Raw genomic sequence first — 24,696 nt, forward strand, 5'->3', positions numbered from 1 at the left:
AAAACCTTTTTAACTTAATGTAATCAAAATGCATTACATTTCATAATGTTTTCTATCTCATTTTTAGCCATAAATATTTCCCCTCTATAGATCTGACAAGTAATTTGCCTATGGTATCACCCTTTATATCTACATCATGTACCCATTTTGACTTTACTTTGGTGTAGGGTTAGATCAAAGCTTTTAAAATTGTGGGTTGTGAGCCCACATGGGATCGTGTAACTGAATGTGGAGATCACAAAAATTTGGCAATAGCAAAAGGTTATGTATACTTATTTTATATACTTGTATTACCTGGGGTCGAATAAAAATTTCTCAGGCAAAAACGGATCACGAGTGGAAAATGTTTAAGAAACCCTGATTTAAATCACCACCACAAAGCATCCAGGATGTCTCAAGGAAGTCTCATTGCAGTTAACTATTTCGCCCAATTTTCTTTTTCTCCCCAGGGCTTGAAGAAGAGGGCAGGGACTAGAAATGGTGCTCTTCCATCCCTCAGAACAGAATTACATATAGAAACAGAATTTTATGATTTTAGAAAATTCTAAAAATATATCCAGCTCCAAAATTTGGAGTCAAATAAGCAAACACCTGGATAAGGCCAACAAAGGGGAGGAATGGCAGGAAGGACACTCACATGTTAATGTGAATTGCTACTTCCCAACCATCCAAATGGGATTTGATTGAGGGCTTTCTAAAGCCCTCAAAGTGAACTAACAATAGCTTATTGAGGGAGGAAATGGTTTACAAATAGCTTTCCTCAGAATAATACTGTGAGGTAGGAAATTATCATTCCCATGTGAAAGATGAGGAAATATCGTGTCTTAAATAAACAAAATGGCTTGCCTATGCTCAAACAACTTATCAGTGTTGGAGTCAGGATTCAAATTTATGTCTCCCCTGGTCAGGGCACATCTGAAATACAATGCTTACTTCTAGGCCCAGAATATAGGTAAGGTCATTAATAAGCTAATGAGCACCCAGAGGAGGGCAACTAGTTAGTTGAGCATGTTTAACCTAGAGAAGAGAAGACACATTGAGACATGATAACAGTATTCAGGTATTTAAAGGGTTGTCAGGTGGAAAAGGTCTTACACTTGTTTTGTTTGGCCCTAAAAAGAAGAACAAGGAACAACTGTTGACAGCACATAATAAAGTAAAATAAAAGGAAGGCTTGATAAGTAAAAATACTATATAAGCTATCCATAGGTGAAACAGGCTATCTGGGGGAGGGTAGTTAGTTCCCACCTCATTAGAGGTCTTTAAAAGGTAGAGGCTGAATGACCATTAGTTTAGAAGGTTGTAGGGAAGAGTTCTTTTTTCTGTAATGGGTTGTAGTAGATGCATGCTGACATCACTTTGAACTCTGAAATTCTGTGTTTTTGCCTCCTGACTTTCACTTTTTTCCCTACACCAGATTCCTTGCTAGGTTTTAAATCCAGAATCTACCTGAAAAGATAATACCACACTAATGGAACTGTAGGAATGAATGACTGTGTATAGCAATGTTATATGTGTGAGGGAAAAATTCATCCTCTTCTCAATAATTCTCAGGAACTCAGCAGCGAGGTGACAAAGGCTTTATTTTCTTCTCATGAGAAGGAGGCACCCTAGTGTGCAACTAGTGGGTGCCCAGAAAGGGGGCTCGCAGGCCCTGCTTTATACCCTAGTCCCTAACTCGAATGGACCTTCCCCTTTTTCATCACTGGTCAGGGTTACAATCTACGCACAAAAACTAGCTAATCGGAACGCAGTATTCCCACCCCTCTTCCTAGTATGGGCATGACTCAGGAGTGGACCTTATACTTTCTTATATGGACAGAACTCTGGAGAGGACCTAATTGAGACCAGGGCTCAGTGAACCATGTGACCTTGCTAACCTGAGGGGGAGGAGGGGATCTGAGACCTTTGTCCTACAAACAGGTCAGGAGGAGTATGACTAACTTGTTATATCCACATTGAGAGGAGACAACTACCCATTTCTCACAATATGGGAAAATGCATTCAAACGAACAGTTTAAGACATACACATCTATTCCTCTCTCCACTTCAGTGGAAAAACTTCATAAGCTGCAGGACACTCTTGGGGTTCCCATGTTGGTATGTGGGTATAACTGTCAACCAGCAAGCATTTGGGCTGTGTATGTGTGTGTGTCTGAGAGAGAGAGAGAGAGAGACAGAGAGAGACACACACACACACACAGAGACACAGAGACATAGAGAGAGAGAGAGAGATGTAGTGGGGGAGGAAGGAAGGATATTTTCTCTCTGGAGCTTCTTACCATTGTGCTGTTATATGGCCAGTTTTCTTTGGTGTAAATTCTGTTAACCCAGGCAAGGGATCTAGAAATGGGATAGGATTGGGAGGTGTGGGAAGGGGGAGGAGCAAGAATAGATAGAGCCAGGGGCAGCTAGGTGGCACAGTGGATAGAGCACCGGCCCTGGAGTCAGGAGAACCTGAGTTCAAATCCAGCCTCAGTAGGAGGTGAAGAGCTGAGACAAGAACCTTAGGGTGAGGAGTCATATGAGGACTATAGGGAAGGAGCAATTGGAAATCAGAAAATCTTGCTACTCTGTAATTGTTCCAGAAACACTTTTCAGTCCTAACTACTTCTCCAGTCACCCCCATTTCTTTTCTTCTGGGGGTCCCAAAGACCAGTGCCTCTACTTCCCTTTCCTTATCTCCATTTCATTTTCTTTACCAAAATTCCTTTCTTCCCACATCTACCAAGGAAAAGAATATAGTTTCACCAGTTTCTTCCCTAGCTACAGTTTCCAAAGTATTCACATAGTATTCACATTAACTATTAAGGCTTTCTAAGGGCCTTAAAAATTGCTAATGACACTGTGAAGAGAAGAAGCCGCAGTAGATAGAGGACAGAGTATTGGACTTGGAGCCATGTAGACCAGGGTTAAAGCCTACCTCTGGCACAGCTAGTTGTGTGATCATGAGCAAGTCACTTCACTTCTCTAATTCTCCCACCAATCTAAGATTTCGAGACAGGTTGACCTTAGCAATATATAGATGTTATTATTATGTAATATAATATAGATGTTATATAATGTAGTATAGATGTTATTATTATGTAATAAGAAGAGTGATCCTGCCTGAAAGAAACAAGAAACATCTCCTCCCAGTACTTAGTACTTACCCTTATGAAAGTTCCAGTATTTTAGAAAGGAGATGAAGAAATTGGAGATAGTTGAGAAGAGAACAACAAAATTAACTACATAAATTGTGTGTGGGGGGGGGAAGCAGTTAATAAGGGCAAGAAAGAAAAATTGGGGCTATATCGGAAATAGTCCTGGAATTAGAGGGAGAAGAGCTGGGTACTAGTTTTGGAACTCTGAGCAAGCTGTTTCACCACCCTCAGTCTGTTCCCTCGTATGCCAAATGGAGATGATTTATTTACCCTATCTACTTTATAGAGTTTTATGGAGATACACAAAAAAAGAAATATAATTTAATAATGGTTTAAAAAATTTGAAATATTTTTTTTCCTTTTTTTGTTTTTTGGTGAGGCAATTGGGGTTAAGTGACTTGCCCAGGGTCACACAGCTAGTAAGTATTAAGTGTCTGAGGCTGGATTTGAACTCAGGTACTCCTGACTCCAGGCCCAGCACTCTATCCACTGCGCCACCTAGCTGCCCCCGAAATATTTTTATAGAGGAATTCATCTCCATAGAGGATGGTACTAGAGGGTGTATACTGGCCCAGCAGCAAGATTTATTTAGATATTTGGAAGGATTATTAGTATCTGCTGAGTGGCAAAAGGGGAGACTAAATGTGGGGAGAACTGTTGTCATTGGAAATCTTTATGAATAAAGTTGAAAGATTTAATTATTTTGGTGGTGGTGGTGTTGTTTGTCCTTCATTCTCGAAGAGACCATGACATTGGGGTGATGTCATAACTTGGACTTGTAAGAAAATAATGGGTTTTGACAACTCCCAAAGGCCCCAGCTGGGATTGGTTTGGACTGATTGGATTGACTGACTTGACTGATTAACTCACTTAAAGTAAATTAAATTGAAGCCACACCTGCCTGACTTTGAAGAGGGTGAGTTCTCAAAGGCTGTGGGCTCTGACCTCAACACAGAACCACCCTCAAGTCCAGTGAACCAATGGATTTGGGTGATGCTAACCAATTAGCTTGAAGCAGGGTGGAAGGACTGTCTCTCCTTGGGACTCGGAAGAAGGATCCTGGGGCAGTTCATTGCTCAAACAGGTTCTTGGTGGCAGTAACTCAGACCAACCTCCATCTCTCTAAGAAGCGATATACAGTTAAATCTAAATATGTTATGATTCCATGAAGTGACTTGCTCAGGGTCACACAACTGTTGTTCCAGTTGCTTCCAATCCTTCGTGACTTCATCTGTTGACCTCTGTAATCCAGTGATTCTGCTGATAGTCAACAGAATAATCTAGAGCTGGACCATCTACTTTATTTACAAAATGTTTTTCTTTTTTTTCCCCGTGTTAAGTAGGCATGAATAATATACTGTCTTTCCCAAAAGACCTGGTTCAAATCTTCTTGCTAGATGTGTGGGGCAGCCTGGAGTCAGGAAGACCTGAGTTCAAATCCAGCCTCAAATGATTACCAACTGTGTGACTCTGGGCAAGTTACTTGACCTCTGCCTCAGTTTCCTCATCTGTAAAATGGGGATACTAATGCCTACCTCCTAGGATTGTTGTGAGGATAAAATGAGATAATATTTACAAAGCACTTAGCATAGTGCCTGGCACAAAGTATAAGCACCATATAAATGTTAGCTATTTTGTCATCATCATCATCATCATCATCATCTCCATAGTCCAGTATTCTAACCTCTTTGAGCCTCAGTTTTCCCACATATAAAATGGTACCTATCTCACAGGGTTGTCTTGGTCACCTAGTCCCATCCTCTCATTTTACAGATTAAGGAAATGGAGTCCCTGAGAGAGGTGAAATGATTTGTGGTGAACAGCTACCAAATTCTTTTGGTTGTTCTAAATGGGTTTATTTGTGAGCTGACAAACTTCATCAAGGTTCATGAGATCTATTCTCCTACCATAGTACCTCCTTCTAGTGCATATTAAAGTCATGGGGTTTTTCCCCTTCCTGCTACCCTCAATTCCACTACTTTTCCTAGGAAAAGAAAAACCAGACAATGAATTTCTAAGAATCAGCTCCCATAAAGACTTATTTGTACAAAAATATTTATAGCGACTCTTTTGGTGGTGGATAAGAATTGGAAATCAAAGGGATGTCCATCAATTGGGGAATGGTTGAACAAGCTGTGGTATATTATTATAATGGAATATTATGTGCTATAAGAAATGACAGGCGGGATGATTTCAGGAAAACCTGGGAAGACTTACATGAACTGATGTATAGTGAAGTGAACAGAACCAGGAGAATGTTGTGCACAGTGACAGCAATATTGTTTGATGAAGAACTGTGAATGACAGCTATTCTCAGCAATACAATGATCCAAGACAATCCTAAAGGACTAATGATGAAACATACTATCCACCTCCAGAGAAAGAACTGATATTTATTGAAAACAGAGTGAAGCATTTGACTTTTCACTTTCTTTAATTTTTTTCCTTTTATTTGAGTCATCTTATACAAAATGATTAATATAGAAATGTAGTACATAATTACATATGTATAACCTATATCTGGTCACTTACCACCTTAGGGAGGGCAGTGAGAAGGATAGAATTTGGAATTCAAAACTTTAAATAAAAATGTTAAAAAATCAACTCCTAATTCAGAGAAACCTGGAAGGACTTGCATGAACTGATGATGAATGAGATGAGCAGAACCAGAAGAACATTATACATAGTATCATCAACATTATGTGTTGATCAACTGTGATAGATTAGCTTCTTCTCACCAATACAATGGTACAAGAAAGTTCCAAAGGATTCATGATGGAAAAAGCTCTCCAAATCCAGGGAAAAAAGCAACAACTGTGGAATATGGATGCTGATTGAACCATATGATTTCTCTTGTTTTTGGTGCTGTTGTTTTTCTTTTTTGAGGTTTTTCCTTTTTTTTCTGATTTTTCTCTTATAACATGACTAATGCAGAAATATGTTTAATGTTAGATCTATCTATCTATCTATCTATCTATCTATCTATCTATCTATCTATCTATCTATCTATCTATCTATCTATCTATATGTAAACCTATATCAGATTACCTGCTATCTAGGGGAGGGAGGGGAAGGAGGGAGAAAAGTTTGAAATTGGAAATATTATATAAACAAATGTTGAAAACTATCTCTACATGTAACTGGAAAATAATAAAATACTTTTATCAGAAAAAATTAAAATAAATAAATATATATTCATTAGGGAAAAAAAATCAATTCCTATTCCAGCATTTGAGTAGGATTCACAATCTCATCAATGTTGGTCCTCTTCCCAATGATAACATATTGTTTCAGTCATGTCTGACTCTCCGTGACCCCATTTTGTGCCAACTTATACTTCTACTATATGGGAAAGTGATAGTGCCAATTAATAAAACTAAGACTGTTCTCAGCTACAAATTAGGATTCTGAACAGGAATTCTGGGTAAAGTAAACTGAAGATGAAGTGATATTGTGCAGGAATTCAATATATGATTTTCATGTTAACTGCAAATTTAAATTCCCTTGTGTTTGGGAGCTAAGATGTGACATTGTGCTTTTCCTTTTTAAAGAACTGATGTTGCACTTAGGAACATTCCATACCCATGGATTCAGAATGGCACAAATTTTCACTTTTGAAGTCATATATATATATATTTACAATATACTATAGCACTGGGAAGAGGTTATATAACAAACAGCATCTTAGAGCTCTAAGACAAATATTATTTTATTTCTGTTTAATTGAATATACAATTATTTTGTTCCCTATGCAACCAACCATTGCTTGTAACTACAATTTAATTTCACATTAACAAAAAAGCACATTATATGGTAAGAAGACAAAATTCTCATTGTGAAAATCTACAATAATAAAATAATAATAAGTGTCTGTGGCCAGATTTGAACTCAGGAAGATGAGTCTTCCTGATTCTAAGTCTAAGTGCTCTATTCACTGGGCCACCTAGCTGCCCATGATAGGAACTATTGCTGTGATCCTTCTTTTCAGTTGTATGCAGACTGTAGTGTTCCTTGTCTTTCAGCTGTATATATCACCACCATAAGAATGCTGGTGTTAAAAAGATGGCCCCGTGTTTCAGAGAGAAGCTTGGAGCCATAAAAGGAAGTTAGTAATTTCCCAAAGGCAGTCCAGTCATCTGAGAACCAAGGAACTGCCAACTTTGTTTCATGCCCTAAAAAGAAGCAGGCCAATAAATAAAAGGGAAAGTTGGTCTTGAGATGACAAATCTGTACTTTTCTTCATGGACAGCTAACTTGTTATTTTTCTTTCTTTCCTTTTTTTTTTCTCAGAACGCTGCAAATGTAAACCAGTCAGAGCCACACAGAAGACCTATTTCCGGAACAATTATAACTATGGTAAGAATAACTATGGAGTACAATTGGGGACTCATGGGGTTTCAGAAGTCAAAGAATTGATTATTATTTTGAATATTGGCCTTCAATTTATAGAGGCAGAACTTTTCACGTACATTCTGTTGTGAAGGCTATATAATTACAATGGAATCAGAAACAAGAATTCTATTGTGAGCTGTGGATGTTCCTGTTATCTTGTTCTTAATGAATGGCACACAGATGAATAGCCCCAAACTTCAAAATAAGGAAAAATCAAATTTGTTCACTTCATTCAGAGTTCTATCACATAGAAAATACTGGTCTGTGTTGTAAAGAACGTGTAGAGTTGAAAAGGTCTGTATTTGTAAAGTTTTAATGTTTCTGGCATCTTATTATTCAATCATAATACATTATTAAATTGTTTAATAAGAAATGGAATTTGAGTAATTACTTTATACAATATACATGAAATGATGATCATATCTTTTTCAAGTTTGTAATCCCAATGACTAATACAGTTGCATAGACAAATCCATATTCATATATATTACATATATGCCAAGTATATATCTGTGGCATGACTTGAACCCAGGTCTTTTTAACTCTAAGACCAGTCCCCTAACCACTATACCACACTGCTTTTCACCTTGGGTAGGTCCTTAGTAAAGGTTTGTTGAACGAATTAATTTATGATATACAAAAATATATTTAGCATGAGAATTATACTAAACATAAAAGAATATTTATTTGAAAGTGATTTAGAATCTTACAGAATACCACAGTCATTGTATTTTGTTTGATTTTTGTTTGTTTTTGCGGGGCAATGAGGGTTAAGTTACTTGCCCAGGGTCACACAGCTAGTTAAGTGTAGAGTGTTCGAGGCTGGATTTGAACTCAGGTCCTCCTGAATCCAAGGCCAGTGCTTTATCCACTGCGCCACCTAGCTGCCCCCTCACAGTCATTGTAAATAGGAATATTATATTGGAAAAGGGCCAAAGAGGTGTTTGGTAGAATGTCAGGACTTAATCCTTAATCTTTTTCTTTTTAGCACAGGTGAGGCTCATGAAGTACTAGGTGATATCTCCTTAAGGGACTATTAATGCTAAAAAGGCAGCAAATTAAACAATTAAACATCATTAATTAATCGAATCAAATTTATTCTGTACAAAAAATGTTATTACTGTGAAACTTTAGTGCCTGTTTTAAATGGATATAAATAAATCTGTACACTAATTTTATTTGTACTTCCTGAGAATTTCATTAGAGAGATAAATGTGCTAACATGAGAAAACCTATTAGGGAAGTGTTAAGTAGTTTTTCCTTATATTAAGTGGAAATCTTCATTGCTCTGCCTTCCATCCATTGTTTCTAGGTGTGCTCATTGGGGCCATCGAGAACAAATCTGATCCTCCTTGAACATGGCTGTGTTTCAGTTAATTGAGGACAGCTTTCACGTTGACTATAATCTCTTATGCTGGTTAAACATCCCTAATTCCTTTAGCAGATCCTGACATTTCAAGATCTAGACACCCTTCACCCGGCTGGATGTTCTCTGGATATTCTTCAGCTTATCAATGTCTTTCCTAAAATAAAACACTGAGAACTGAACAAAGTACTTTATGACTTACCTAGGGTCACAAAGTCAGAGGTGTGCCTTGAACCCAAGTCTTCCTGGGTTTGAGTTCAGCTTTCTATCCATTATGCCATGCTGTCTTCTTTTACATTGATAACTATTCAGTTTTGTCTTATTACATTCAACCCAACACTTAGCCTGTTGAGAATTTTAGAATTTCACCTTTATCACCCTGCATTGAGTAGCAATAGTTAAGTTAACCTTAGCTAGAATATCCTATTTCTATTTGGCGACACACAATACCAAAGGTTTGGCCACTAGGTGATTTTTTTTTGGGGGGGTGGGGCAATTGGGGTTAAGTGACTTGCCCAGGGTCACACAACTAGTAAGTGTTAAGTGTCTGAGGCTGGATTTGAATTCAGGTCCTCCTGAATCCAGGGCTGGTGCTCTATCCACCGTGCGACCTAGCTGCCCCTGTGATTATTTATTTTGGCCAGAAAACATCAAAATAATGACAATTCAGATTTCTAAAATGCTTTACAGTCTACAAATTTTCTGTATAAGTTAGGAGGCATTTAGTGCAAATACTATTCTTTCTAATTTACAGATAAGAAAATAAGACTGGGAGAGAGATATGTTTAGGGTATCATATTGCTAGTAAATGTTAGAGTTGGGATATGAACCCAGATCTCCTGATCCCACATCTAGGTCACTTTTCACTATCGTTCTTCTCTAACTATACCACAATAACTCTCTTCCTGTAGACTAAACACTGAGCATTAGAGAGGTTGTGATCTGCTTTGGTGGAGAAGATGGATCTATACTGAAGGAATTAGGTTTCTTTCGAATTATTGCATCAGTAGGGTAACTTAATCCCTTTTTATTATGAATATGCTGTTTGAGTCCCTGTCTTTCCCAGTAATGAATGAACCTTGAAAGGTTGAAAGGGAATAGTTTATCCAAGCATCCAAATATCTAAATGTTTATTTGAAACCCCTTTTATCTAAAAATTGAGTAGCAGTCTGAGAAAGAAAAGGGCCTCTCAGAGGATTTGAATAGGTTTTTTTTTTGACAAGACCAAAAATTCCACAAGAACTTTAGCTGTTTAAGCTTGTCATTGTGTTGTTATGTGGGAAAACAGAATGAACAAAAATTAGACCTTTAAAAATTCACTGGATTTCACTCAGAAATAATAATCACTTGCATTTTTATGCAGCTTTAAGATTAACAATTCATTTTTCTTACCAAAACAAAAACAACTTTGAAGTAGGTAGTATAAGTATCATTCCCATTTTATAGATGAGAAAACTGAAACCCAAAGAGATTTAACAAATGGGCTAAGACCACATAGTTAGTAAATGCCAGAGCTAGTCCTCATGGATAGTTCTCACCTCAAGACCAGAGTTTTCTCCATTATGTCATGTAGACTAATATATTTATTGTTTTAAAATTTATTTTCAGGTCCAAATTCTTTTTCTTACACCTCCCCCCTTCCTCAGTTCCCAGTTGGGGCTGTAGGGGTGTGGAGATAAGGACAGTACGGTGGTTTATAGTTTGTTTTATTATATGTTAAAATGTTTTGTTGGTACTTGGTTTGCATTGTTGTTATTTTTCTCAAATCCCCATTCCCCATAGAACTCTCCCTAGTAACAAAGAAGAGACAGTTAAGAAAAAAGCAATACTACACAATGGCAAGTCTGACATAGCATGCTTCAATCCACACCTGCAATACACTGCCAACTATCTACCAAAAAGATAGAGGTATATTTCTCTGGAGATGAGACTGATCGTTGCATTGATCTGAGTTCTGATAGGTTTGTTTTGCTTTATACTTTATTATATTTTACTTTATATTATGGTCACTGTATAAATAAAAATATTATTTATATATAATTATAAATTTATATTATAAATAGAATTTGATTATAAACTTATATAACCATATATAATGATGCATTTTATATTTATATATGGCATAGTTACAAATATATTACATACATATACATGCATATATAGTTCTCTTGATTCTGCTTATTTTGCTCAGTATACATCTATATGTCTTTTCACGTTTTTCTGAATTTTTTGTAATTTTTTTCATTTCTTAAAGTACAGTAATATTTCATAACATAAACATACCATTATTTGTTCTGCCATTCCCTACTTAGTAAATACCCACCTTCCAGGTGTTTCCCCCCCCCCCCCATTACAAGTATTGTTATATATGGGAATGGCTCTTGAGGTTTTATTTGTGACAATTTCTTACATGTCTTATATATCAGACTTTTATTAGAGAAAATTGATGCAAAGACCCCCCCCCATTATTGGTTCCTTTTACTCTAATTAATTTTGTTTGCATAAAAGTTTTTCCATTTCCCGTAGTCACAATTGTATGTTTTGTCTTTTGTGATTGTGGTTGTTTGCTTTTTTAAATGGATATATCAATTAATGCTCCTGTGAAGCAATTTGGATCATGATGCAACTCTCAGGGACAAAAATGAACAACATTAATACTATATTAATTATATAAAACTAGGAAAAGAATCATAAAAATGTCTAGAACAGCTTCTGCTCAGAAAGTAGGAAGGAAATTAGATTTTTTGGGTTGTTATTGTTGTAGCAAAGAGCTGTACACAAAATAAGTTCCCATCAGTTGGAGAGCTGCTGAATAAGATGTAGAATATGATTATAATGTGATATTATTACATTATAAAAATTTTAAATATGACCGATTCAGAGAAATTTGGGAAGCTTTGTATGAACTAATGCAAGGTGAAATGAGCAGAACACAGAGAATAGTTTATGCTATGACCACACTGATGATAAAGAGAACTATGAAAGTCTTTAGAACTCCAATCAAAGTAGTGACCTCTATCACTTAACCCTCATTGCCCAACCAAAAAACAAAAACAAAGTAGTGACCTCCCTGTCTCCCTTACTGAAAGGGGGTAAACTAGGTACAAGTGCAAAGTAATAGAAATTATTTCAGACGCAACTAACACATTGATTTCCTTTGCTTAACTGTACTTGTTTGTTACAAGAGAAGGCTTTTTACTTTTTTTTGCGGGGGGGGGGGGGGAGGTAAGAGGTATGAAAAGGTAGTGACAGATGTAAAAAAAATAAGGAGTGGGCAGCTAGGTGGCGCAGTGGATAGAGCACCTGCCCTGGACTCAGGAGTACCTGAGTTCAAATCCAGCCTCAGACACTTAACACTTACTAGCTGTGTGACCCTGGGCAAGTCACTTAACCCCAATTGCCTCACTAAAAAAAAAAAAGGGAGTAAGAAAGGAACATAAAGAAAACATTTAAAAATACACTAAGAAAACCAAAAAAATTTAGTATTTTGAAATGTTTGTGTTAAGTTTATGATAAAAAAGTTGTTTTTTTTTTAAATAAAGGAGTGCAAATCTAGTCACATATAGAGGAAAATGATAGGTGCTCCCCTTTCTATTTTTTTGTTTTTGTTTTTGTCTTTGTGGGGCAATGAGGGTTAAGTGACTTGCCCAGGGTCACACAGCTAGTAAGTGTCAAGTGTCTGAGGCCAAATTTGAATCCAGGTCTTTCTGAATCCAGGGCCTGTGCTTTATCCACTTTATCTATTGTACCACCTAGCTGCCCCCAGGTGCTCCCTTTCAGAGGCTAATTTAAGGAGAGGAAATAAGAAAATCTGTAGTGAAACAAAGAAGAAAAGGAGGAGATGGGTGGACAGTGAAGGCACATTTATCTGAAAATCAGAATGCTCAGAGTTGGTGGGTCAAAATTTGAAGTGTAATACAAATAGGGCAAGGAAAATAGATGATGATCATGATCATTACACAAATATTCAAGCCTCTTTTCTGATGCTAAGCAGACTACCTTGCTTTCATTAGGAAATCAAGACAAATGATGTGAATTTCAATAGTATGTCTTTATTTATATCAAGGGAGCTAGGTAGCACAGTTGATAGAATACTAAACTTGGAGTCAGGAAGACCTGAGTTCAAATCCAACATGAAATACTATGTGCTGGGTAAGTCACAACTCTGTCTGCCTCGGTTTCCTCACATGTAAAATGGGATTCATAATAGCACCTACTTCCAAGGGTTATTGTGAATATCAAATACGCTAATATTTATAAAGAACTTTGTAAACATGAAGATATTCTATAAATGTTTTCATCATCACCACCATCATCATTACTAGAGGTCTATGATTTTGTCTGATGGAATACAGTTATACCTTGGTAGATGTCTTAGAAGGTTGCATGCAACTGAGTCTTACCCAGAATCACATAGTAGTATCTGTCAGAAGCAGGATTTGAACCCAGTTTTTCCTCACTCTAAATCCCTCACCATTATGTCATGCTGATTCTCTGTCTTTATATACATTGGAGTTAATGCCAAATCCATATAGTAAATCCTTACAGGAAGCAATAGAGCCTATACACATATGGCTTTTTAATACTTTTTTTTTGTAGGAAATTATGTTAGTATTTTATTTGGAACTGGATTGGTATAGCAGTTTATAACACATATAAGCTGGAAGTGGATTAGAGTTGGGAACGAGGGATCAGTATATTAATTTAACTAAACAAAAATCCATCAAAGTATTTAAGAGCCTGTAGGTGACTGTTCTAGGTGTTTTGGTGAATATAAAGAAGATGATATACCTGCCCTCAAAGGACTTACAGTCTAATAGGAGAGATAAAACAAGTACATCCCCATTTGTTCAGCAGCCATTCTACATGCCTTGTACTATTCTGATAGGAAGGCATGAGCAAAAGCCAAAGGTAGGAGGGAGCAGGATGGATGTAGGAAATGGTGAGCAATACAGTTTGGAGGAGTATGCAAACGGTAGAAAATGGAGATAACAATTCTTGTAGTTCCTGTTTTACAGGGTTACTATGAAGATCAAATGAAATAAGGTATGTTGTAAACATTGTAAATTTTAAAGCTCTGTACAAATGTTTGTTATTATTATCATGTACATCTATGAAATCATGAGTGCATGTACTCTCTCCAATAGTACAGAAAATAACCCTTCATGTCTTCTCATCTAGTGTAGATTTTTGGCCATGTCTTCCTATCACTACTTCACAGGGGGTGTACATCATATGCTAAGTGTAGGAGTGTCAGGGGTGGTGATGGGTTGGGGCAGTGAGAAAGATGGGATATTCTGCTTCTCTTAATATTCTGTGGATACCAGTGGAACACAGGGGTTGTCTGTAGGGTGATCCTTCACTCTTTCTCACAGGATTGTAGATTTAGAGTAAGAAAGGCCCCTGGAAATCATCTAGTCTAATGATGTTCATTTCTTAGATGAGGAACTAAGTATTAAAAAGAAAAGCTGGGGGAGCAGCTAGGTGGCACAGTGGATAAAGCACTGGCCCTGGATTCAGGAGGACCTGAGTTCAAATCTGGCCTCAGACACTTGACACTTACTAGCTGTGTGACCTTGGGCAAGTCACTTAACCCCAATTGCCTCACCAAAAAAAAAAAAAAGAAGAAAGAAAGAAAAGAATAGCTGGAATTGGAACCCAGGGTCACTGACTCTAAAACTACTATACTTTCCATAGCCCTATTTGCCTTTCCCATGATATGCCCACTTCCTCCCTAGATCATATATGCCACTGATGATTTCTTTCATGCCGCTTCTTGTATATAAACCATACTTGGTGTTATAGGTTGCAGCCTAATTACAACCTCCATGTATCTTTCCCTTTTCATCACCTGCAATTTTGAGTCTTTTGGAATAATGACATTCCATAATATATAGCCCCATAACACTAATACAGGAATAAAGGAATAACAAAGATGGATTTTTTTTGGAAGTTGGCTGCTGTGAAAGTGCAAAATTAACCATAGTAAAACAAATCATATGATGAGATGGGATTCCTTTTATGTAGAGGTTGGACTAGATGATTACTATGGTCCCTTCCAACTCTTAAATTCTGTATGCACCATAAGACGGACTCCAGCCAAGTGCCATGTTTTGTTTTAAGACTGAATCTCCCTATTTTACTCATGTTGGAAGTGCAACGATTACTCATGGGCTAGTCACACTCTGATTGGCATGGGAACTTTGACCTGAGGTGTTTTCCAACCCACATTAGTTTGCCACTGTGGCAGGGAAGGACAGACCATATTAATGGACATTTAATTGCTTAGCCCACTGTAGCACATACTCCCAAGTTCAAAAGATTCCCCAGCCTCAGCACCCTTCCCCATACCCCCAAGGAACAAGGATTACAGGTATGTCCCACCACCCACGTGACACATGTTTTTAAAGTGACTTTCAAGTTTTGTCCAAGTGTTTTCTCATTTGTCTGTCAGTCCTTCTCATTGACTTTAATATGGCTCATTGGATCCTGGCTGGAAGAGAATTCAAATCCATAGAAACCAGAAAACAAGGGACCCTGATTTGAATGTGTATTACATCATTATGATTTCAACTTTATTCCTCTTTTTTTCTCCTCAGTTATTCGGGCAAAAGTGAAGGAAGTAAAGACTAAGTGCCATGATGTCACTGCAGTCGTGGAAGTCAAGGAGATCCTGAAATCCTCTTTAGTGAACATCCCAAGGGACACAATTAATCTTTACACGAATTCAGGTTGCTTATGCCCTCCACTCGGTATTAATGAGGAATATCTCATCATGGGCTATGAAGATGAAGAACGCTCTAGGTATTTGTTGCTTATTATCTAAAATACTATATTTTGCTTCCTGACCCTTCCCCACCAGTAACGCAGCCATTCGGACTTTACTTGAAGAGCTCAATGTTAGATTTCCCTCTATAATTTTCCAAGAGAATCATGGAATATGGAGTTGAGGCTCTCTTTCCCACTATTCCATTATAATTTTTATTGATTACAGTGTGCCTATATAGTTATATGTATTATAAATACATATTTATGTACACCTATTTTGTTATCTATTTCTTTTCAAAATACAGGTTACTCTTGGTGGAAGGTTCAATAGCTGAGAAATGGAAGGATCGTCTTGGTAAAAAAGTTAAGGTAAGCCTATGTTTTACATCCTGAAACCATAGTAGAACATAAAGAAAAACAGACCTGTGCCATTTAAATAGGCCAGGTGCCCTTTTGCTATGTTGAAGTGTAGGAAGCATTAAAATCTAAAGTCTGTGTGCTAAAAAAATGAGTCTGTCTTTTGACACTTATGTGCATCAGTTCAGCGCATTGCCTGATTCATTTACATATCTGAGAGCTGAATGAGTCCCTTAGAACTTTGGTCTAGCCTTTAAAATTCATGACCCCCAAATTCCTGGGACTGATAAATTTTAAAAGCGGGACAGAACACTCTTTTCCTACAAAAAGATTTCATTTTTCTTCTTGCTGCACTAACATAGTTAAATTTATCAGTTCTGTTTAAAGGAAAAGAATGTGGGGGAGGAAGGCATGTGCATAAGGGGGCAAAGAATCTAAAAGGGGATGGGAACTGGACCAAGTACAATATATCCTCTCCCTTCCACAAGCTTGAAGGCTTGGGAAACATTTTCTGTTTAAGTTAAACAACCCTTGGGCAGTTTATCTTGTACATCTGGCACTTGACACAGCAAGACAAGTCTGTGTTTAAGTGACCTTAAAAAAATGCGAAGGCCATTATTTTGCATGAGTCCCTATCCCCACCCCTACTCCCCCCTCACCCCCACCCCCTTCCTCCTTACTGCTTCCCAGTGCATTTGTGGAAAACAAGGTTGGTTTCAAGTTCAGGCAGGCAAGGTTCCCTAGAACCAACTCTCTTCACTAATTTTGGCATTCATGAAAGGAAAAGCACTTGTCTCCAACCATATTGGGATTTCTTATTGTCTCTGTTTTCTGCTTGCTGATGCAGAACAGAAATTTGTCCTAAATTCCTGTGCTCATTTGAAGAACTTTCATTACTCCCCTGACTTAGGGCGTCTAATAGTGTTTGCTGCTTTTCATGCCAAAATAACATAGTCTCAAATTATCATTTGACAATCCAGGACACACCACCCTCTGCTTCTGTTTCCTAACAGGGATCATGTCATTTTCCATCATCATTCATAGGGAATTTGCAGAAGTATTACAGTGGGATGGTTTATTGTCTATAAATGAGTAAACACAAGACAAAAATTGAAGACTGAGAGGGTCACCTGGGCGATTCAGGCCTCTATTTTGGGGGAAGTAGGGGGAAGAGGTGGGAAGATTTGAGTGATTTGAGATTCTTGCCTCCTTTTTCCAGTTCGGTTTGTATATATTTAGACAAAGCTTCATATGCTTCATAGTGAATGTGAGTCAGACTTCATTAGATAGAAAAGTGATCATTTTCAGTATGCTAATTTTCCATCTCAGCTGCTAGCCCTAGAGTTAAATGACATTTTTTTTTCAATTTCTCAACTTAGAAAGGGTTAGGTCTATCTCATAACAAGTTGCTGAAATAAAAATGTTTTTTAATATAAAACAGCACTAAGAAAATTAAAGGTCCCTACCCTTCTGTTTAACAAGATTGAATGGAAGATACTAATAAAGTAGGAAGGGCTATTCTAATATAGGGTAATTCAACAATGGAAATGGATTTTAAAATTTCTACTGTTGCAAAATCAATTCTATTACAGTAACAAATACCAGGATGCTTGGTGCTTTTACTAGTCAAAGTCTTCTGCTATGGGATAAAATATTGGCATTTATATAATAGATATATGCATTCTTTATTTTCAAGAGTGCCTGCCAAAGATTTCAAGGGAATATAAATTCCTATCCTGAGTGTCTTACGAGAAAGAATCCCAAATCTTTTGAGAGGGAACTCAAGAATTAAGTAGAAGGATAATTTATTCCTCTCTTAGAATTCTATTTCTCTCTTCTCTAATCAATCTCAATAGCTACTAAAAATAATGGTTTTAAAGCACAAATCTTGCCATGTCTTTCAAGAACCTTCAATGACTTCCTCTTGCCTCTAGGATAAAAAAACCAAAGTATTCAAGTTGGCATTAACCCGAGTAATAGTCTCCTGGTACCAGTCGTCTTCTTTTTATTTATTTATTTTTTTTGTGAGGCAATTGAGGTCGTGACTTGCCCAGGGTCACACAGCTAGTAAGTTGTCAAGTGTCTGAGGTCAGATTTGTACTCAGGTCCTCCTGACTCCAGGGCCAGTATTCTATCCACTGAGCCACCTAGCTGCCCCGCCAGTTTTCTTTTTCAGGTGTATGGCACATTAATTTTCCTAACCTGTGTTCCAGTTAAACTGGTCAATTTGATTTTCCCTAAATTCTTTATTCCATCTCCCACCTTCCTGCCTTTGGACAAGCTGTTTGTAATTAACTCCCTCTTCACTTCTACCTCTAAGGATCCCTAGTTTCCTTCACTGCTCAACTCCTGTGCTTTTTACTGTGGGATGCCTTTCCTTATCGTTCCCAACTTCAAAGGCTTAGGAAATTCCCTTTGATGAAGACCCAGCCTGTAGTACAGGGTCTTGAACATAGTAGATGCTTAATAAATTTTTAAAAAATCATTTCAAAAAACCTCTACGAAAAGACTACAGCTGAGAATGCAAAGCTGTAAAAGACATGATTTCTATGCCCAAGGATCCTACAGGATATGAGAGAAGACCCTAAATGTCTATAATATTTTCTCTGTCTGTCTCTGTCTGTCTGTCTCTGTCTCTCCCCTCCTCCCACCCCCTCCCCATATATATATATATATATATATATATATATATATATATATATATACACACACACACACACATACACACACACATATATATACATATATATATATATATGTATATATATGTTGTGTGCATAGAAGAGTATAAACAAAGTGCTATGAGAAATTGAAGAAAGAAAGGAGAGATTCTTGACAAGTCTTTTAGGTCAACTCATGTACACTCTCATATGGAAAGCCTTTCTTGATCCTCCTAGCCATTGGTACTTTCTCCTTCCTGGGCTTTTTTCACTGGCTGTCCCTTAGACCTGGAACTCTTTTCTTCCTCATCTCATCTCCTGGCTTCCTTTAAATCCAGCTAAATTTTTTACCTTCTCAAAGGAGCCTTTTCTGATCTCCCTCAGAGTACTTCTGTTGATTATTCCCAATTTATCTGGTTTATATCTTGTTTACATATAATTGTTTTCATATTATCTCCACCATTAAACTGAATTTCTTGAGACCAAGTATTGTCTTTTGCTTTTCACTATATCCCAAGTGTCCACATAAACTGGCATTTCATAAATGCTTATTGACTGACTTGTTGATTGAATGTTTAACTGATTAATTCTATTCAAGCATTCATAAATGCCTACCACGTGCAAGGTATTATGTTAGACCCTAGGTGAACAAAGACAAGAAAGAAAAACAAGAAGAAATATTTCCTGCCTGCAAGCACCTTGTGCTTTTTCTCCTCTGAGAAAAGAATGTTGGCTCCTTCAGGAAAGAGACTATTTTTTGTTTGGTCTATTATATCCCCAGGACCTAAAATAGTGACTTGTGCTTAATAAATATTTGTCGAATTAAATTGTTCCTATGGATGCACACTTCACTTTTGCAGAATTGCTCAGTTTTTAGGCCAACTGAGAAATCATGATTTTTAAAAATTTATTTCCTGTAGAGGTATGAACATTTTCTGGTTTCAATTCCACAGCGTTGGGATCTGAAGCTCCGTCACATTGGGTTAAGCAAAACTGAATCTGGTCAAAGTGATTCCACACAGAAGTCTGGCAGGAACAATAACCAACGGCAAGCACGCAACTGAATGTGAAATGAGAAATGTTAAAACCAATGGACTCCCTTGTAAGACTTGCATTGTTGGAGCAGCAAAGGAAAAATTGCACTATTGCACGTTATACTCAATTGTTTACTACAAAATCAAATTGTAACTGATATTAGTCTTATTTTCCCTTCTGTTTTTCTGCCTTTTTTTTTTGGTCTGGGTACAAAATGTTAAAAATATATAAATATATATATTCTATTTCACTAATCATGAAGAAAACTTCCCCAATAAGCTGAAAAACGAATCCTTGGGTATTTACTGTCATTCATAGCAACCAGCTTGGTGCATCTGGATTTGCCTGTGCCATTATAGAGACATAGAGATGTTTGCTATATACAGAGGGATGGTATAAAGTAGACTCTGACAGACTAATGGCAGCCTCACTTTTAATCATTTTTATCCCTTCTCATGTAGGAAAAATTTAGTTTTAAAAATATATATATATATGTGTGTGTATATATATATATATGTATATATATACATATATAATGGAAGTTGGATAGCAAATCATTGTGTAGACAGGGTAGTTAAGCATAGAAGATAACTTTTAAGAAAACACAAAGGAAGAATTATTCCCAAGATTAGTGAGAGTTTAAGGGAAAAGCATTTGTTCTGATGGAAAAGCACAATTTTAATCAGTAGCTGTTGGTGTTAGCAGTAGCATTTCCTTTTGGCAATAGAGTTGACTAATCAACTTTAGGGAGTGAATTATAACCAGACATCTGTTTTGATCAGTGTAGCTCTGTTGAATTTGTTTCCTTTTGAATAAACCACTGGTGTCAGTCTCTTTTTTTCCCTTCTGAAATATAAGCCTGATTTACTATATCAATCGGAACAAAAATTGAGGAATATGCAACCAGGTGTTATTTTTAAATGGCTTAACCCTTCTGAGAAATGTTAGGTGGTTTCCCAAACTGCTAAGGTAATTTATAGTATTCTTAATTTTCTGATAGCCCCAATCACCTTGCCTGAGTTATGTCCTTGGTCTCTGAGTCTGTCAGGCTAATAGCTGGCTGCATCTACTCCAGAATTTCTTGGCTACCATTGCAGCATTTCTTGGCTTCCATCTGGGCAGGAACATCACTTCCTATGTCCGATTTTTGGGGGTTCTTTCTGTGTGTGTGTGTGTGTGTGTGTGTGTGTGTGTGGCATGTGATGTTTTACAGATGACTGAATTACCAGACCTGTCCCTTGGTGCCGGTCTGCACTTTATCATTTGGATTTCGTGGTGGGTAGGGGGCTTCTTATGTCTATTCCTACATAAATAGCCATGTTTAATGCTCAGTAAATGTCTAATAAAAGGGGTTGTAGTTATCTAGAGAGTTGATATTCTGAGTTTTGAACTTAATGCATATTTCATTGCCTACAGTGCATTTTGATCTCTAAAGTATGCTTTTAAAAGTGATGCCATCACTTCCTCTTCAAAATAGGATGATTTAGAGCCTATGTCAATCATTTGGAAGTCCATTGATTTTCCTCTATTGACATAATATTAGTAGAAACCAAACTTTTGAGCTATGGTATATTGAAAATAAAACACTTATGATGCAAACTGTCATTGTGTTTCCTTTTATAAGCTCAATACCATAGAACAGGGATCATTCCATGATAGAGCATGAACAATAAAGGACTGATAGTTATCTTTAGCTCAGTAGTCCCTCATGATTTCAGAGGGCCATCTAAGAATATAACGGAGTTCGTGAGATCTAGCTTCAAGTATTTGAAGGGTTATCCTGTGGAAAAGGGATTAAACTGATTTTGTCAAGCACTGGAGGGAAGAACCGGGAGCAATGGATAAAAAACTACAAAGAGGCAATCATGGTTTAGAGCTGTCTGATAGTGGTAGGAGGGAGTACACTTCCCCTCCCCCCAGCCAATGAAGACTACAAGCTGGATGACCATTTGTCAGTTTGTAGTAGGGATTCATTTTGGAGTATGAGGTGAACTAAAGAGCCCCTGACACCCCCTTCCAAATCTGTGATTTTTCTCCTTCATCGAGGAATAATGAACAGAACCATAACTAGTAGTTTTGGTGCTTGCGACAAACAGCACATAAAGGCTAGCAACATGACACATACCATCTAAATTTCAGTGTCCTAGGGCTAAGCACTTGTCATCCTATCCTAGTTATGGCTCTGGTCTCCAAGCCTGTTAGATTAGTAGCTGGTGGCAATTGCTACAAGAACGTGGGTTTGTTTTTGTTTTGTTGGTGACCAATTGCATCTTTACTCCCAGCTAGATGAGGCAAGATCATTACTTGCGACATCCTGAATTTTTGGGAAAAAAGGAACATCATTTCAGCTTGTCTTAGGAGAGTTTGGGAACGCTATATCCAGAAGACTAATTAAAGCCACAAGATTCTAACCTCTTGGAATATGCTCTTATGTAGAACTTTAGGGTCTGGGGAATATGCCATCATGGTGTTTTTGCACACTGTTGATTTTTCAACTAATTCTCTTCCCTCCTTCCTGATCCATAGGGATGAGAGGAAAAAGTAGCTGTGTCAGAGCTAAAGAAATGAGTATACCAAATCTTTGCAATGTGGTCCTATCTTTGTAGAGAAGATAAAGAGCCACTTGGAGTCATGAAATGTTATTGACATATTTTGGTGGATATTTGCTTACATATGTGGTTCCAGACAATTCTTTCACTATTGAATTTTTGGAGCAAAGATGACATTTATTTCAAATTTCTTTGTAAGGGGATTAACAGGATTTATGCTAAATAAATATGAAATAATAATACACAAAGTGAGACTTCTATTCCTGAAGTTCGTTTCAGTAGAATTCAGCAGCCTAAGAAAACACTAAGCTTTGTTGGGCTGCCAGGAGAAGCAGTTTTCTGCTCCATCTTTTTAGGAGTCTACTTTCAGATTACTGAAAGTGTGAATGAATTAAAAAATGTAAAATAGTATTATGAATACTATTTTGACTTTTAAATCATTTGAATTGCACCTTTTGTTAGATGTTATTATTACTTGATGATGGTTGCAATTCCAACCACCAGAATAAAAAAATTATTTCTGTTATACATTTAATAACTGATGTTTATATAGTGATAGCATCCCAGTGTGGGAACTCCATCTACCTTTGCAGATCAAGTTGATAAATCCTAGGAAATTTTCTGTGGCATTTATTGGTTGTCACTTGTCTTCCTAACTCTAAGCCCACTTCTTTTTTATTCTTTTTCTTTTTTTTTTTCCTAAGCCCACTTTTGACTGTCTGACATAATACTGTTTCCATATCTGAATTTGTTAGACAACATTCAGAGTATGATGGCCAGGTCTGGGAATCATGTCTTGAGAAATAAGTCTTAGGAAAAAACGCTGATAAACTGAAAAGCATCCAGAGGAGCACAAGTAAGGTAGTAAAAGATCCTCAAGTTCATACTATATATAGATGGATGGAAGATTGAAAATAGGAGTGTCTAGCTTGCAACATAGAAAACCTGGAGGAGACAGGACAGCTGCTATCATGTATTTGAAGAGCTGTCATATGGAAAAGGAATTAGACTTGTTATGTTTGACTGAAATGGAAAGAACTAGGAACAATGGATGGAAGTAAGGAAAAACATCTTATCAAATAGTATTATCCCCACATGGAAAAGGCATCCTCAGGATGTTTCCCCTCATGTTACCCACCCTCAGGGAAGGACTTCAAGCAAAGGTTGAGTGACCGCTAGTCAGGTATAACATAGAGGGAATTTTTATTCAATATGGGCTGCACTAAATAGCCTCTAAGGCCACATTCAATTCCTAGACTCTTTTTTCCCTTTAATTTCTATTAGTGATTAACTGTAAGAATTTGCTTTTATGTTTACATTTATGTTTGCTTAGTGACCTGGGACCCTACAAAGTTATTTATTTTTTTTTAGAAAGCATTTCCATTCATCAAATCCCTAGACACGTGCCAAAACACTAACAAAATGAGGACTGAATAATGTGCTGAAAAATCTGGTAAAAATCAAAGTATTGACTAACTTGAACTAAGTCCTATTTATGACTGCTCTCAGTAAACTATAGCGCGCGTGCGCGCGCGCACACACACACACACACACACGGTAATTTGATTCAGTGCCATGTATTGTATAGACTTTTTTTTTTAAAGGAAAATGTGCCCTTTTTACATCTGCTACATATTATTTAATTGGATAGATCCAGAGCTATATAATCTCTGTGAATAAATAGCAGTTGATCATTACCCACAAGAGAATCTCTGTTGTTATATTTCAATATAAAAAATGACTAAGACTAGATTGGTGTTCATTTTTTGTGGGGATGGGGCAGTGATGGTTAAGTGACTTGCCCAGGGTCAAGTAAGTGTCATCAAGTGTCTGAGGTCGAATTTGAACTCAGGTCCTCCTGAATCCAGAGCCAGTGCTTTATCCACTGTACCACCTAACTGCCCCCAGTTAGTGTTCATTTTTATGGTTAGTTTTAGTATTTATTTTATACATTTTAATTAGATACCTAGATATTGAGAAACTTATGACAGCAAAGGGATAAAAACAGGCAGGATAGAAGTTTCATAGAATCTACCATATTTAATGTTTTAGTCAAATATGGCCCCTAATTTTATAAACATTTTAAAAATCAGCAGCTATAATTTTGCCAGGTAACTTCCCTATTGATTAGGGAACAAAACCATTTCCAAGTCATGTGACAACAAGATGAAGGATTAGATCTTTTTTCTAATTCTCATGACCTCTCAAAACTCTCCAAAACAGAAATCATTCACCAAAAATGCTTATTGTTTCCATGGTTTAGGATACACAGAAGGTTAAAAAGAATAATATGAAATGATTCCAACCCTGAGGTCATGCAGTACCCTTTTACCCACTGCCCATTATGCTACCAGCATCAAGGCTACACTAGCTGACCCAAAGACTCTACCCATGGGCTTGCAATAAACCCAATCCCACACCATGGC

At 37.1% G+C, this 24,696-nt stretch overlaps 1 protein-coding gene across 1 annotated transcript in view; it reads left to right on the forward strand.

Moving 5' to 3' along the window:
• The window catches only part of FRZB (frizzled related protein), a 65,573-nt gene extending 41,665 nt beyond the window's left edge, over window positions 1–23,908 (forward strand). Inside the window, exons 3-6 of the mRNA XM_043999159.1 lie at window positions 7,434–7,499; window positions 15,501–15,705; window positions 15,975–16,038; window positions 19,640–23,908. Coding sequence (XP_043855094.1) covers window positions 7,434–7,499; window positions 15,501–15,705; window positions 15,975–16,038; window positions 19,640–19,750 — 446 coding nt within the window. The 3' untranslated portion in view covers window positions 19,751–23,908. The remainder of the gene's footprint in view (window positions 1–7,433; window positions 7,500–15,500; window positions 15,706–15,974; window positions 16,039–19,639) is intronic.
• The last annotated feature ends 788 nt before the right edge of the window (window positions 23,909–24,696 follow it).

The sequence above is a fragment of the Dromiciops gliroides genome, chromosome 3 (assembly GCF_019393635.1).
Source record: "Dromiciops gliroides isolate mDroGli1 chromosome 3, mDroGli1.pri, whole genome shotgun sequence".
Taxonomy (NCBI): domain Eukaryota; kingdom Metazoa; phylum Chordata; class Mammalia; order Microbiotheria; family Microbiotheriidae; genus Dromiciops; species Dromiciops gliroides.